Consider the following 13,856-nt stretch of genomic DNA (forward strand, 5'->3'; position numbering starts at 1 on the left):
ATCATATTGTTGGTCCCAACTGTTCAATGGTAATAGAAGACACGGGGCTTTGACTTGATTTGTCTGATATTCTTGTTCATAATGACAATTTCATAATGTTTATGGATGGGTCATATTCTTAGGATAAAAGTGGCCAGCATAAGGCTTTGTATGGTATGCTGACTCTTTATAAAAATTCTGGAAGCTTCTATTTTGCCTCGAACTAAGTTGGCACAAACAGCCTCATCAATAGCAGTCATGGTAATTGCACCCCCATATAGTATATGTTTTTGTCTGTCTTGCAACAGAAAAAATTTGGAAAAAAAAATAAAAAGAAGAAGAAGGTTCCTACTTTGAGGGGAAAGAATCTCATGGAAAATTGATAGCTGACTTGTTCAAGGCTGCTCAGATCAGTAATCTCTTGCAGGGCTCACGCAGGCAGAATGAAAACTTCTGAAGGCAATGATTTTGCTGACAGAGCTTCAAAAGCCACTGTTAAATGCGGCAGATTTCAAACTTAGAAGCCTCACATTCAATACAACAAGCAATTTTTGTTAATTTCCAAAAATATGCTTCCCACACCCCCACACACAAAAAATGTACAAATGGATTAAGAGGAGCTAAGAGAAATTTCACTGAACTCTGGGAATTAGCTAACAAAAACACATGCCACAGTCCTTATTTCTTGGTTAGCAATGTTACATCATCAACATAAATGCCAAAGTAAAAAAGGATTTTTAAAGGCACTAGACTCTTACTACATATACCTAAAAAGATGAAGTTATCCAAAACATATTAAAGAGATGAAAAATGTGCCAGTAGAATTCTTCACAGGTTCTCCTAAGGTCTGTGTAGACAGTTTTCCCCAACCAACTTCTCTAAAATTTTGGTGGCATTTGGATTTCATAGAATTAATTTCTGAGGAATTTAAGATGTTTTGTCTAGTTATGGGATTATAATAATTGGATGGTCTGAAGAAGTTGTTCCCCTCTTCAGATGCCAATGCTCAAGCAGTGGTAAAGTCTTTCTTCAAACATTTTCCACTTAAGGAATACTAGAGCATAATGAATCAGAGAGAGGAAGTTATCTGATTTCCACTGCCATCTAGTAATGATGCAAATATTTACAGATTCCAGTAAGAACAATCAAACTCGTTTGTTAAAATTCAGCAATATAATAGATTAAACTGGTCTAGACCTTTACTACTAGCCTTGTGGAAAATTAGAGCAACCTCTGCAAGCAAGCAAAATATTTTCCCTTTGAACTTATATTTGGCAGGCTTATGAATTTGGGTCATCAGAGATCATGTCCTGTACCCAATTTAACCGAATCCTCTCATAAACATGTCCAATACTTCAAAGGGCTTCTTTCTTCCCCAGAAGTCCTGAGACATAAAGTCATAAGGCAAAGGACCTTGAAGGACCCACCAGAAGTCTGCCACCTCTATTAACCAGGAGATTCTGTCTACTTAAAGTTGTTGTAGAGGAAAGACTGTCTGTTCCTATGCTGGAGGGACTCTTTGAAGTACTGTTAATCACCCATACAATGATCAAAGTGAAAGGAAAACCCAGGGAGACCCACGCTTGCCAAGTGAAGCCAGCAGCCATAAAGGGCTAGGCAGTGGGTCTTACAAAAGAGTTGAAAATCAAATTTTCTAGAGCAACCGAGGATGACACGGAACTCAGCTTAAAAAAGGTATTCTAGGGCACCTGGGTGGCTCAGTGGGTTAAGCCGCTGCCTTCGGCTCAGGTCATGATCCCAGGGTCCTGGGACTGAGTCCTGCATCGGGCTCTCTGCTCAGCGGGGAGCCTGCTTCCTCCTCTCTCTTTCTCTCTGCCTGCCTCTTTGCCTACTTGTGATCTCTCTCTGTCAAATAAATAAATAAAATCTTTAAAAAGAAAAAGGTATTCTAGAGAACGTATGATTTTCGTGGACTGCCTTACTGTCTTATTCACAGCAGTGTTTTTTAAATTTCTTTAAAAGGTCACATTTTATTACAGAAAAAAAAAACAGGTTATTTCTTAAACTATATTTTTCTTTTTGTACTCCCAATAATAGGCCCCATAATCACTATACCCAGACAGCTCAAAATTATATTCCCAGTGGCCAAGACAGCCTTAATTTTCCCCTGAGCTTAACTAAACTTTGAGAGTCTCCTTCCTGATTACAAGCTCTTATTCTACCTTTTTGAAGAGCCTTTACTTTAGAAAACTTAGAACTGTACATCTTTTCTCTGCACTTCAAGACGCAAATTTTCTACAACCTATGAATATGTTTCTCAAGGAGTTGGGAGCCATCCCTCTGAAATATAATCACGAAAAGAGGTAGCACTGCAAACTCTCTGTCTGTGGACTATAATAGTACTGACTCCTATGTCAATAGTCTTGGTCCCTATTCCAGTAGGAGTCCATAGTCTTGAATAAAGTCTTCCCTAACTGTTTAACTGGTCTGGCATAATTTTTCTCTTAATCTGGTCAACACATGATCTGGACTTCTCAGTCCAGCAATCTAATTATTGACAGAGCAAAAAGTGAGATTATCTTCTTAGTAAGTTTTAATAATACCAAAGTAAAATAACTAATGCCCATCTATATACTTACTTTATAATTTTGACATTAAAAAAAAAACAGTTTTGTTAACTTGTTTGACTAGTAGGATGCTGCAGAATGAAAAGCATTTAATTAGAAGACAAACAGAAATCCAGTGTTTACAAATTAAGCTATAGAAGACAAGTTTAATGCCCCTTGATTAACTTTGAAATAACAAGTTCTCTCCAGTCCAAGTGTAGATAAGCAAAAGTGAATGTCTATTACCTATGGAGATTTAATTGACTGTTATAATAATATAACTATTGATTTTGACCATGCAAAACATGGCCTGTAGGCTGGGTTTGTCCTCAAGATTTAAATAATTAGAGTCATGTATTATTGAACACTGGAAGTTCAATATGTACTCTTCAACAGGTGCCTCACAATAATACTAGATAATGGTTCTGGGTATCTTTGTGTTTCCATTTGGGAAAAATTATCTGGAAAGATGGAATAATTACTGAAGATCCTAGATTATTTTGTAAATGTAATGTCACTTATGTAATTGGTGAGAACTTAGGAGAAGTTTACTGGGACTCTAAAGAAATAAACTCTTACTGACAAAATTAGATTCAGGCTCCAGGGTGAAGCTACTCCTTAGGTTTAAATTAGTAAGCTTTCATAAGGAGCTATAAAATAATACAATAAACATTGAATCATTTAAAAGTGTAAGCAATATAGGCAACATAGCAATTTGTAAAACTAATGTATGATGAAAGAAAATATTTGACCTTTGCCATCAAGAATTTTCTTTACCCATTCAACATTGGTACAACATATTTAAAGGTTATTCCTCCACAGCTAATATTGTACTGAAATTTTAAATTCATCCTATTGTATTCCTGATAATTGCTTTGCTTTGTATTTTACTGTGAATTTGCTGTATATTTAGATGACTGCAAACTGCCCAGAGCAAAGTAGAAACAGCAATTGAGATAATTATAAAATTGTAGTTTTATTATAAAGTAGTCACAAAAAGAAAAATTATAAGTGCAAATACAAATTAAAAAAAAAAGTTTCAAATTGTCCTTGGTTACAAAAGGGAAAGAAAACTTTCCTACTTTTCCATTTCTTTTTATCATTTCCTTTAGAAAACTTAAAATTATAAATACTTGCTTTCTCGATGTTTTTCAGGCCTATTTAAATGGTGTAAAAGCTAAACAAAACTCTTCCAGTTTTACACATCAAGAATGTCTTTCATGAAGGCCTTGGAGCCATCTCCTTGAAATGTGAACATGAAGAAAGATGGTGCCCCTTCATCCTGCTTCTGTGCCTGAGAGTTAAAGCCTAGGTGCTTTGCTCTAGGGTGTAACTTCCAGCTTATCATATGGATAAGAGTTAATTTTGTTTTACTTTTGATAAGGATAATCAACACATATGTAATGGATTGTATCTGCTTATATAAATGGGTGAGATTATTTTTCTTTTTTTGCAATCTCTTTAGCAGACTGCATATAATGTATGTTATATTCTGGTTTAGTGCCTACTCAGGAGTAAAAGTGATTTATTCTTTTCTTCACGTAGTGAAGAGAATTCACGTTGTTGGTGGTGATTTTATTTTTGATTATATTTTATTAACATTGGTGCCTCACTTGAAACCACACTCTTTGGATGCAGGTTCAGTGGCTAATGTCCTTCCAACAGCATCTCATGCACTTTAGTTTAGACTCAAATTGAAATTTCACCTACTTTGGACAACTTTCTATCCAACTCCCATCCCTGACAGTAAAGGGTTTTTCTAATCATGGAGGAGGGAGTCCCACATTATTTCAAATGAGTATTCAAATGGCTTTAGTATGGTTTTGTTTGTTTGTTTGTTTATTTTTAGGGAGAGAGAGCATGAGGGAGAAGGGGGCAGAGGGAAACTGAGAGAGAGAATCTTAAGCAGGATCCATGTCCAGCACAGAGCCCAGTGCAGGGCTTGATCTCACGACCCTAAGATCATGACCTGAGGTGAAATCAAGATTTGGATGCTAACTGGGGTGCCTGGGTGGCTCAGTGGGTTAAAGCCTCTGCCTTCGGCTCAGGTCATGATCCCAGGGTCCTGGGATCGAGCCCCACACTGGGGAAAAAAAAAAAAAATATATATATATATATATATATGTATAAAATCACCAAGTATATATGCATTTAATATTTAACACTTTTATTTGTCAGTTATATCTCAATATCTCAATAAACCTGAGAAAAATAAAAAGGAAAAAAAGTGGATCAACATTTTAGAATAATAATATATTTCCTTAAAAATGATAATACATGGAGTACTAGAAATAACAGAACTACATAAATGTTAGCTTATTTAGGTAACTGAGTAATCCATAATTATGACATTTATTTCATTCATGGATTTAGGTTTCAGAAGTTCTTATTGGCTAATTCAAAAGCATAAGGTGTATGAGGGTATCTGTCACAGTTCTCACTTCATACACAATATTTCTGTATCAACATTTTTTTGGGGAATGTGAAGATAAAGACCTCAGCACATATAACTTTGTGTTCAGCTATGTGTGCCATCCTTCATTTATACTTTTAGCACTCTAGCAAGGGGCAGTCTTTAATATTTGCTATTAGTGGGAGGAAATCCAGCTGATTTAGATACCCTTTTTATATTTTGTTTCATTTTTTTACAACCACTTTTGAAATGCCTACCATAGTACAAATATTTCTGATTAAACAGAGAGAAACGTTAACTAAAAGACTTTTTTTTAAATTTTAGACAATTCAATCCATGCAAAAATAAATACACAAACCAAAGCAAACAATAGCAAACTGACTTTTTCTTTAGTAAAATTGTTAGTGTTTTCATAATAGAAAGATGTAGCTACAACCACAATGAAAAAAGGATGAAGAACCAAAAAAGTAAGCTCTCTCTATATTTAATAATTTGCTGCTAGAAATCAACATGTCACAGAGACTATTTTCATCTTGCCTAAATAATTCTTAAATTCCAAGGGCATATATTTACTATTGCCCAACAGCAAGTCATTTTCATGAGTATGCATTAAATCTTCTCCACAGGACTAAATAATGTGTGTCTGGCACTGTGATCTTGGACTTCCGACTTTCAGAACTGTGAGAAATAAATTTCTGTTGCTGATAAACCACCCCGTCTATGGTATTTTTGTGACAGCAGCCCAGGTGAACGAAAGCATGTCTGCACCGTATGTCCTTGCCAATGTTTGCAAAGATACCTTCTCTGTTCACATGTCTCAGTAAGTGTCTTGATGCGGAGTAACTTTGCCTCTCCCACTATAATTCATGCAATACCTAGCAGTGTTAACACAGGCTCTGTGTTAGGTATTTTGGGAAACCCGAGATGAGTAAAAGATAGTTACTGTTCTCAAGGAACTTAAAAAATGATGGTGAGCATGTGTGAGTGAGTGAGCGAGTATGTGTGCGTGGTGGAGGACAGCAAGCAGAGTACAAAGCACAGTGAAGAGCAATAAGAAGAGGTTTTTTTTTTTTTTTTTCCTTGTTTTTAATAACTCTAAGATAAGGGATGCAAAATTTTGCTCACTGGTCAATTTTCTAAGCACTTTTTATTTATACCGTGGTCAGCATTCTCTTAAAAAAATATTACCTCGTTGCTATATTTAGTATATTCCCTTCTTTCATTAGCCCATGGTGTTTTTGGTATTTAGGTTTTTTTCATTATTAACAGAGGGAAATACAAAAGCAAATTTGAGAAAGTAAATTCCCTGGATGTAGAAGAGTTTGCTCAAGGCAAATATCATGTGTAGTGGTCTGATACCAAGAAGAGTAGAGCCTAGATTTTTACAGAGTGAATCACTGAGTAGTTTAAAAAAAAAAAAAAAACCTTGGACAAAGTAGCTTGTCAAAACATAAAGACCAATGAGCTGAGAAAAATAACAATAATCTGTAAGTATAACAAAGCTATCTTATCTAAAAAAGCTAATATAATGATTACAATATTAAAATGACTATAATATTTATTTAAAAACTATATTAACAAAAGTGTGGGTGTGTTTAAAATTTAAAAAAAAAGAGAGAGAGAGAGAGAGAAAGAGAGACAGAGAGTACCCAAGGAGGGGTATTGCTGGCCGTTATCAACTTATAACTGAGAAGGAAATTTTACACTGTACATTGATTTTATAGGAGAAATTAGAATTTCAAAGTAAGAGAATTAGTTATGTTTAGATATCCAAAACAACATTTCTCTCCTTAAGATACTAGTTCAAATACAATGTCATCCAATCAATATCAGTGCATATTCATAAAATTTCCAGAGGTATCTTAGGGGTAGAAGACTTTTTTTTTTTAACCTCATCTTTTATTTTGCAAGTTTTCACCTAATTAATCTTAACAGTGTCACCATGAATTCAATAAGGAAACAGCAAAGCATGTGAGAGAAAAGGCAAGAAAACAAAGAGAATCACATGCTTGATCAAATGCCTAACCATCTTCCTTTGATGCTACAAGAAGGTTGGACAAATAATCAACACCCTCTCCTTTTATATCCAGACGAAATGAGGGTTGGAGGTGAATTCAATGCCAGTTACTGCATTATCACCACTCGTAGTTCTCTCAAATTTATTACATCCATTTTCACTGTCAGGTGAATTTACACATAAGTGTGAAAAAAGCACATGGAAAACAATCTGGAGAAACTTACTGTTATTTTAACAGCCTTTAAAAGATAATAGCATGATTGTTTAAATCAATTACCTGAATTTTTATCAGCTGGCTAAGTTCATATTCTGAGATCTTTTGACACGTGTCACTATAATTCCACGCAATTGTCAGGAATAAAAAAAAAAAATGCTATTTCACAAAAGAAAAAAATGTCCTCCAAGTAATTCCAATGGAGAGAAAATGAATGAGAAACAGAGACAAGAGTATAAATGGGCAATTTGATTATGAGACAGCAAACAACAGAAGCAACACATCTCTGAATTGTGAATTTAGGTTTGCAACTTAAGTTTGCAGTATTTTAGGAATTTTCATCTGATAAAACTATGGAGAAATTCATATTACATATGGTGTCCAATTACAATGGACATTATTATTTAATAATTCTCTATTACTTAATAATTTCATTGCTGATAACTTCATCATATTTCTTTGGGGCTAAAGTCTCAAGGTAAAGAGACATAGCATACTTAAATTATTTTTAAGTTACTATATTGCAAAAACTAAATGCTTTGTACTTCAGAGAAAGTAATTACAAGAACGGTTTTTAAAAACACCTCATAATTAGTCTTTTTATAAAGGATTATTTTAACTATTGAACATATTGTGACTTTATGGACTATATATATATTTTTATGGAATAGAATATGACAATTGACTTTACATTTTAGAACTTAAATATTAAAAGAAAATGAGAAACAAAAACACTACATATTTCTAATGCTTAATTTAATCCTATGACCTAAACAAAATAGGTTGGTATGTTTCATATCTGACTAAATACTTACCAAAGTGATGTGTTCTGTGTTTTTTAATGAAAACTTATAAAATTAATATAAGCTGAATTCATCCTCTTATAAGAAAATTTAAAATATGATATTACATAGTTTTCTGTTAGATGCATGCCTTTTTATTTATTTATTTATTTACTTTACTACATTATTTAACTTTCAGCTATCACATCTCTTAAAATGAATTTATTTGTGAAAATAGTTTTGGTGCCAAAAGTTATTTATTAGCATATAAATCAAACATAAAAATCAAAAAGGCAATCATAGATTAATAAACATTGCTAACTAAGGTGTCCAGATGGAGACTAGTTTTACCTGTTAGAAGAGCATTATTTATTTATTTATTTATTTATTTATTTATTTATAAAGATTTTATTTATTTATTTGACAGAGATGACAAGCAGGTAGAGAGGCAGGCAGAGAGAGAGAGGGGGAAGCAGGCTCCCTGCTGAGCAGAGAGCCCAACATGGGGCTCAATCCCAGGACCCTAGGAACATCACCTAAAACAAAGGCAGAGGCTTAATTCACTGAGCCACCCAGGCACCGAATTGCATCATTTAAAATAAATTCTTTTCAACTGGGGTTTTAAAATTTAAAATTCTTGACAATTTATCATGCCACATACCTAATATTGTTTTTCAACTTGGGCAGGAGGACCCCTTTTCTAATCTCTTCCCCATGGAGGGTGTCCTTCTGACCTTTCCTTACCTCTTCCCCAGGGAGTTGATGCATCTACTGGTGCCTGCCTCCCTCCCTGACTTCTTCCAGATTCTAGGCTAGTTTCCAGCCCATTGTGCCATCAGTACAAGAATTGGGAGTAAGTCTTTCAAACTTCTAAAGTAATTTAAGAGCAATTGTGTGCGGTGAATTTCATAATATAAAAATAATGGGATTGTACTCACATATGTTTTTATTTCATTTTTCGATACATTTATTTTCCCTTCCCTTTACAAAAGTATCAGTTCAAGATAGATTGGAAATGAAAACAAATCTATTTTACAGTTTGTTTGAGAAGTACTGTTTTACAACTCACTAGTTGTAAAAAATCCAGTACCCTGGATTTGCCTGCTATCTGAACACACATAAGTCTCCTTTCCACATGCATATTTCCAGGGCCAGGACATAGGACCCATATGTGTACCCTTGGGCAGTGGACAGTACTTGCAGGGAGGCACGTGGTCTTCAAATATTTAAACTGGGAAGAGAAGACCACAGCTTGGTGAAGGATGGAGCTAAGGTTGGTGAGAGTGGGTGGCAGCTGTAGGCTGGGGCTGGGAACACATTTGCCCCATAACTTCATGACCCCATAAGGAAACCACACAATTCCTAGAATTCCAAATGCCAACTTGTCTTATCAGGTCGTCATGAAAGTGCGTTTGTCAAGGTAGGAGAATGGAACATACTATATTTGATGACATGTAGCTTTCATATATAACATAATATTTAGATATATGATACATAAGTTTGCATTTATTTGCTTTCTTACTCTGGGCCCTGTAAACGCCCAAATGAGCGGTCCTAAAGTTGGGAAAGTTAACCTTGAGAAATAGGCTTCAGATTCACTTAAATTTAGATCAGCTTCTCTGGTGGATACAAATCCAGTTAAGTTCTATTATTACAGAATCTTAGCGTTCAAAGGAACTTCTGATCTAATTCTAGCACTGTAAAATCTCTGTTAGTGAGTCAGCCAGCTTTCATTTGAACACCTCCAGGAGTAGGTGCTACCTAAGTTCTGTTTCAGTCATCCTTACTTAGGAAAAGGGTTATATTTTCAGAGAAGTGCAATTTTGTTTCTCAGGGAGAAAAGCAAGTTTGAGAAACAGTATCTGGTTACAGACAGAGGAATATGGACGAAAAATGGGAATCTCATGAATTTTTCAAAATTAATATAACTTCTCAGAGTGAGGGAAATATAACAACAAAGTAGAACGACTACACAAAAAAGGGACAGTATAACAAGAGGAATATGAGAAGAGGAAAAAAATATATAACTCTTTCTTCTTTTTCCTACCAGCAACAGAAGGAAACTCATGTTAGTCTGTGACATACAGCTATTTCCATTTGACTATTTATTTGGTTTATAAAGGCACTACCCATCCATACATTTGTTCTCTATAGAATCTTTTGTTGTCCAGCTAATTTGGGAATAATCTTCTTCAAAAAATCAACTGTAAGATTTATTTATTTTTTTTTTTTTCACTAAATTATCCCATGCTTCTCACCTCATCCACTATTTGATTTCATCCATTCAAGACAGGATTTTAAAAATTAATTTAAAACTCTCCCCATCCCTGTCTTCCAATATAAAATGAAATAAGGGCATCATATGCACTTAACAATTAAAATTTTGAAGTGAGCAGCAAAACCACTAATAATTTTTTTGTTTTTGTTTTTGCAACTGAGGTCAAATGGGGATGGTAGGTATGCGGACTGTGGTGAGAGATAGTGGTGGCAGTGTGTGATTGTGGGAAGGACATTATGCGGGGTGGGGTGGGAAACAAGGCGTAACACCCACCCCACACACACAGCCTAGAACAGTGTGGATTTAAAGCATCTCTTGATCAAGGAGGAATTAATTTTTCTTTAGAGTATGGTTGTATTTTTTTAAAAAGTTCTTTGTTCTCTCAGTATCTAAAAGTTGTAAAGGTATTGCCCTATTTTTTCTTATTTTGAGTTTTATAAGAAAAATTAGATCCATATCATTACAATAAGGTCTGGATCTGAATAGTGTGTGTATGTGTATGCACATACACACTTGCTACTCTCACAGTCTTAGGGTGTTTTAAACATAATGTATTATTTTTTTTCTTCTCTTTCCTAGCCCTCCCACATTCTCACTAGGGGGACCAATTTAGATCTATTGATTGAATAGTCTAAAAGGTAATGCTCACAGAATGAAGCTTTAATTTTTATTCCCAGTGGAGATGAAATACTCAGTGTGAACTTCAATTTGATGGTTTAGGGAAATCCATTGTGTTCATGAAGTCTGAACTGAAAATCAATAGCTATGAAAGGAATTCTGAGAGAAAGTGAATCCTAAATTTTTGAGGTTCAAAGGAGAAAACACAATATAGTCTCCCCAAAATATTTTCCATGCCACTATCAGAGGTAGATTATTGGAATGAATAGCCCAAGGACTGGGGAATAAATAAGTTCTTAGCATTTCCTGTTTTTTGATACATGATCATTGTTTCAGCCCATATCAAAATCCCCATTTGCTCTACTTCATCTATTTCAAATCTAAACTTCAGATCTCAATGGCTAGGAATGATTTTACAGCCAATACATGAACATGACCCACAAGTCTGCAGTACAGATATCAGAGACCCCTGGGATCCATTTTATATATATATATTTTTTTCCTTTCCATTTCTAAACTCTAAGGGCAAGGGTATTTTCCAAAATAAACCCTAATCATCCACTCTGCAATTTTACTGTGAGCTTCCATTTCTGACAGGTTTCTGTTTGCCAGTGGAGTCTAGAAAATTCTGTTTAGATCCAGTATCTTAAACCTCACTGAAGAAGAACTAATAAATACTATATGTAGGTTGATCATAATAACCAAGTTACTATGCTTCTTCTGTTCGTAGTAGTGGAAAGGACCAACTAAAAAAAAAAAAAAAAGAAAGAAAGAGAAAAAAGGGTAAAATTTAATAAAGACCTGATAGGCAAAGTCAAGAATGAGATGGTGAGCACTTACACTTGGAGTACTGTCCTGGGGTCTCCAACTTCACCTCCATCACCAATGGTCAATGTATCATAGCCAATCTCCAGATCAAATTCTTCAAAATTTATCTGTATGACCTAGCAATAAACAGAAACAAACATCTCAACTATATTGCAATATGTAATAAAAATAAAAATTCAGGCAAAGAAATGTTGAAAATGCATATCAGACTCATTGTATTCATCCATATACATACCATGCGAGCAGACTATGTCTGACTATCCCTAAAATCCAATTATTATAATTTTCATGATTTCTATTTGCTCTAATGCACCTTCTGTAATAATTTTCAATGAAATGGCATGGCTTCTGTTTATAGGAAACTCTTATTTGAAGCATGATTAATGCAAATCTACTTTGAGAAGTCTTTATAAAAAGTACATGTAGGCGGAGAGTGGTTTTCCATACATTTGCATATATTTTTTATAAAACTAACATGGAAAAACACAGTGTGCTATTTCCATTAAATAGTAAAGCTTAAAAAAACATTAGAGCTAAATTTGAATCTAAATTACCAGATTTAAAGGTATTGGATTTACTTTTGTGTATCCTTTGGTAACAGAATCCCTCAAATGATTATAACATGTTAGTAAAACCGGGAGCAAATGACACCACAATACGTAACTTAGTATTATTTCTTACTAACATATACTTATGCATTCATACATTGTTTATACATTTATGCAAAAATTCATATTTAATAAAACTGTAATTTTTAAATTAGGAACCTGATATTATATTAAATAATAATGTAATTAAGAATCAGTACAGGAAGAAATTACATAAATACTGTCATATATAATCATGCCTTGAGCAAAAAATAGTTAATAATAAAATAATATTCATTATTTTAGATTAAAAAAATGAATGCCCAAGGTCACCAATTTTAGTAAAGAATAAATTAAAAAGGCATCTCTCTAATAATTTTCATAGCTATTTGTTACCTTGGAAATATAAAGAGAAATTCTAAAAAAATGACCAATTTTATATTCTGGATTTTTTAAGCTTTATAACTTTTTTTTTTATTATGACACCTCTTGATTTTTTTAATGGTTTTATATTACATATAGATAGTTACATACAGATACTCTCAATTGATAATTGTCTGTCATTAGAGATTTAGGTTGTTTTTACTTTTTTGTTTTTATAAACAATATGCTTATGAACACTATTAAACAGTTCCTAGTTCAAATGTATATCTCTATGTTATATGCTTAGAATTATAATTTCTCAAAAACAAGCAAACATTTAATTTCATGATATTGTGTCATAAGGTTTTCCAAAATTATTTTACTAGTTTAAATACTTATAACTTCTGTACATTAGATTTAATTATTTCTACCAATGTAGAGAGTGTGTAAAGTATATATCTTTTGTATTTTCTTAATAATTAAGCTGTATATATTTTTATATATATGTCATTTATGTTTCCTTTTCTGTGACATGACTTTGTATTTTGACTATTTTTCACTTGACTGCTTGTTTATTTATTTTTTGGAAGGAGGGGCTGAGAAAGAGGGAGAGAGAGAATACCATGCTAGCCCCAATGTGGAGCCTGACGTGGGGCCTGATTTCACAACACTGAGCCACACAGGTGCCCCTGGACTGCTTGTTATTGATTTCATAATTCTTTATATCAGTGATTCCCAACATGTTTCTTTTATAGTGCACATAGGAAAGAGTAATATTTAAGACACATTGAGGTAAAAAGATGAGGCTGCTTCCAATAAAAATTTTTTACCCAGGCCCTACTCTGCCTCACAGAGAGCTAAGATCAATGTCTTCGTTCTACCTGTAACTCATTTATAATACACCGTTCATAATACACCACTGAGTCTAACTCACTAGTTGAGGTCAGCTTTATATATTATGGATAGTAATCTATTACATGTTATGTGAGTTGCAGTATCTTCTTCAAGTTGATAGCTTGCTTTTTTGCTTTCTTTTTAAAAAATCTTTTGATAAGAAGGAATTACTAATTTTACTAAAGTGAACTTTTAATCAATTATTTTATAAGTATCACTTCTGCATTACCTATTTTCTTCAAATATTTATTTTTGAGGAAGTGATTTTCATAAAGTGTGTGAAATAGAGACATAAACAATAATAGTAACCTAGCAG

General features: G+C 33.7%; 1 protein-coding gene across 1 annotated transcript in view; it reads right to left on the reverse strand.

The window, feature by feature from the left end:
- LOC132014588 (CUB and sushi domain-containing protein 3-like) overlaps nucleotides 1-13,856 on the reverse strand; it is an 809,760-nt gene that overhangs the window by 129,658 nt on the left and 666,246 nt on the right. Inside the window, exon 10 of the mRNA XM_059395524.1 lies at nucleotides 11,709-11,812. Coding sequence (XP_059251507.1) covers nucleotides 11,709-11,812 — 104 coding nt within the window. The remainder of the gene's footprint in view (nucleotides 1-11,708; nucleotides 11,813-13,856) is intronic.

Source organism: Mustela nigripes, chromosome 3 (assembly GCF_022355385.1).
Source record: "Mustela nigripes isolate SB6536 chromosome 3, MUSNIG.SB6536, whole genome shotgun sequence".
NCBI classification, from domain to species: domain Eukaryota; kingdom Metazoa; phylum Chordata; class Mammalia; order Carnivora; family Mustelidae; genus Mustela; species Mustela nigripes.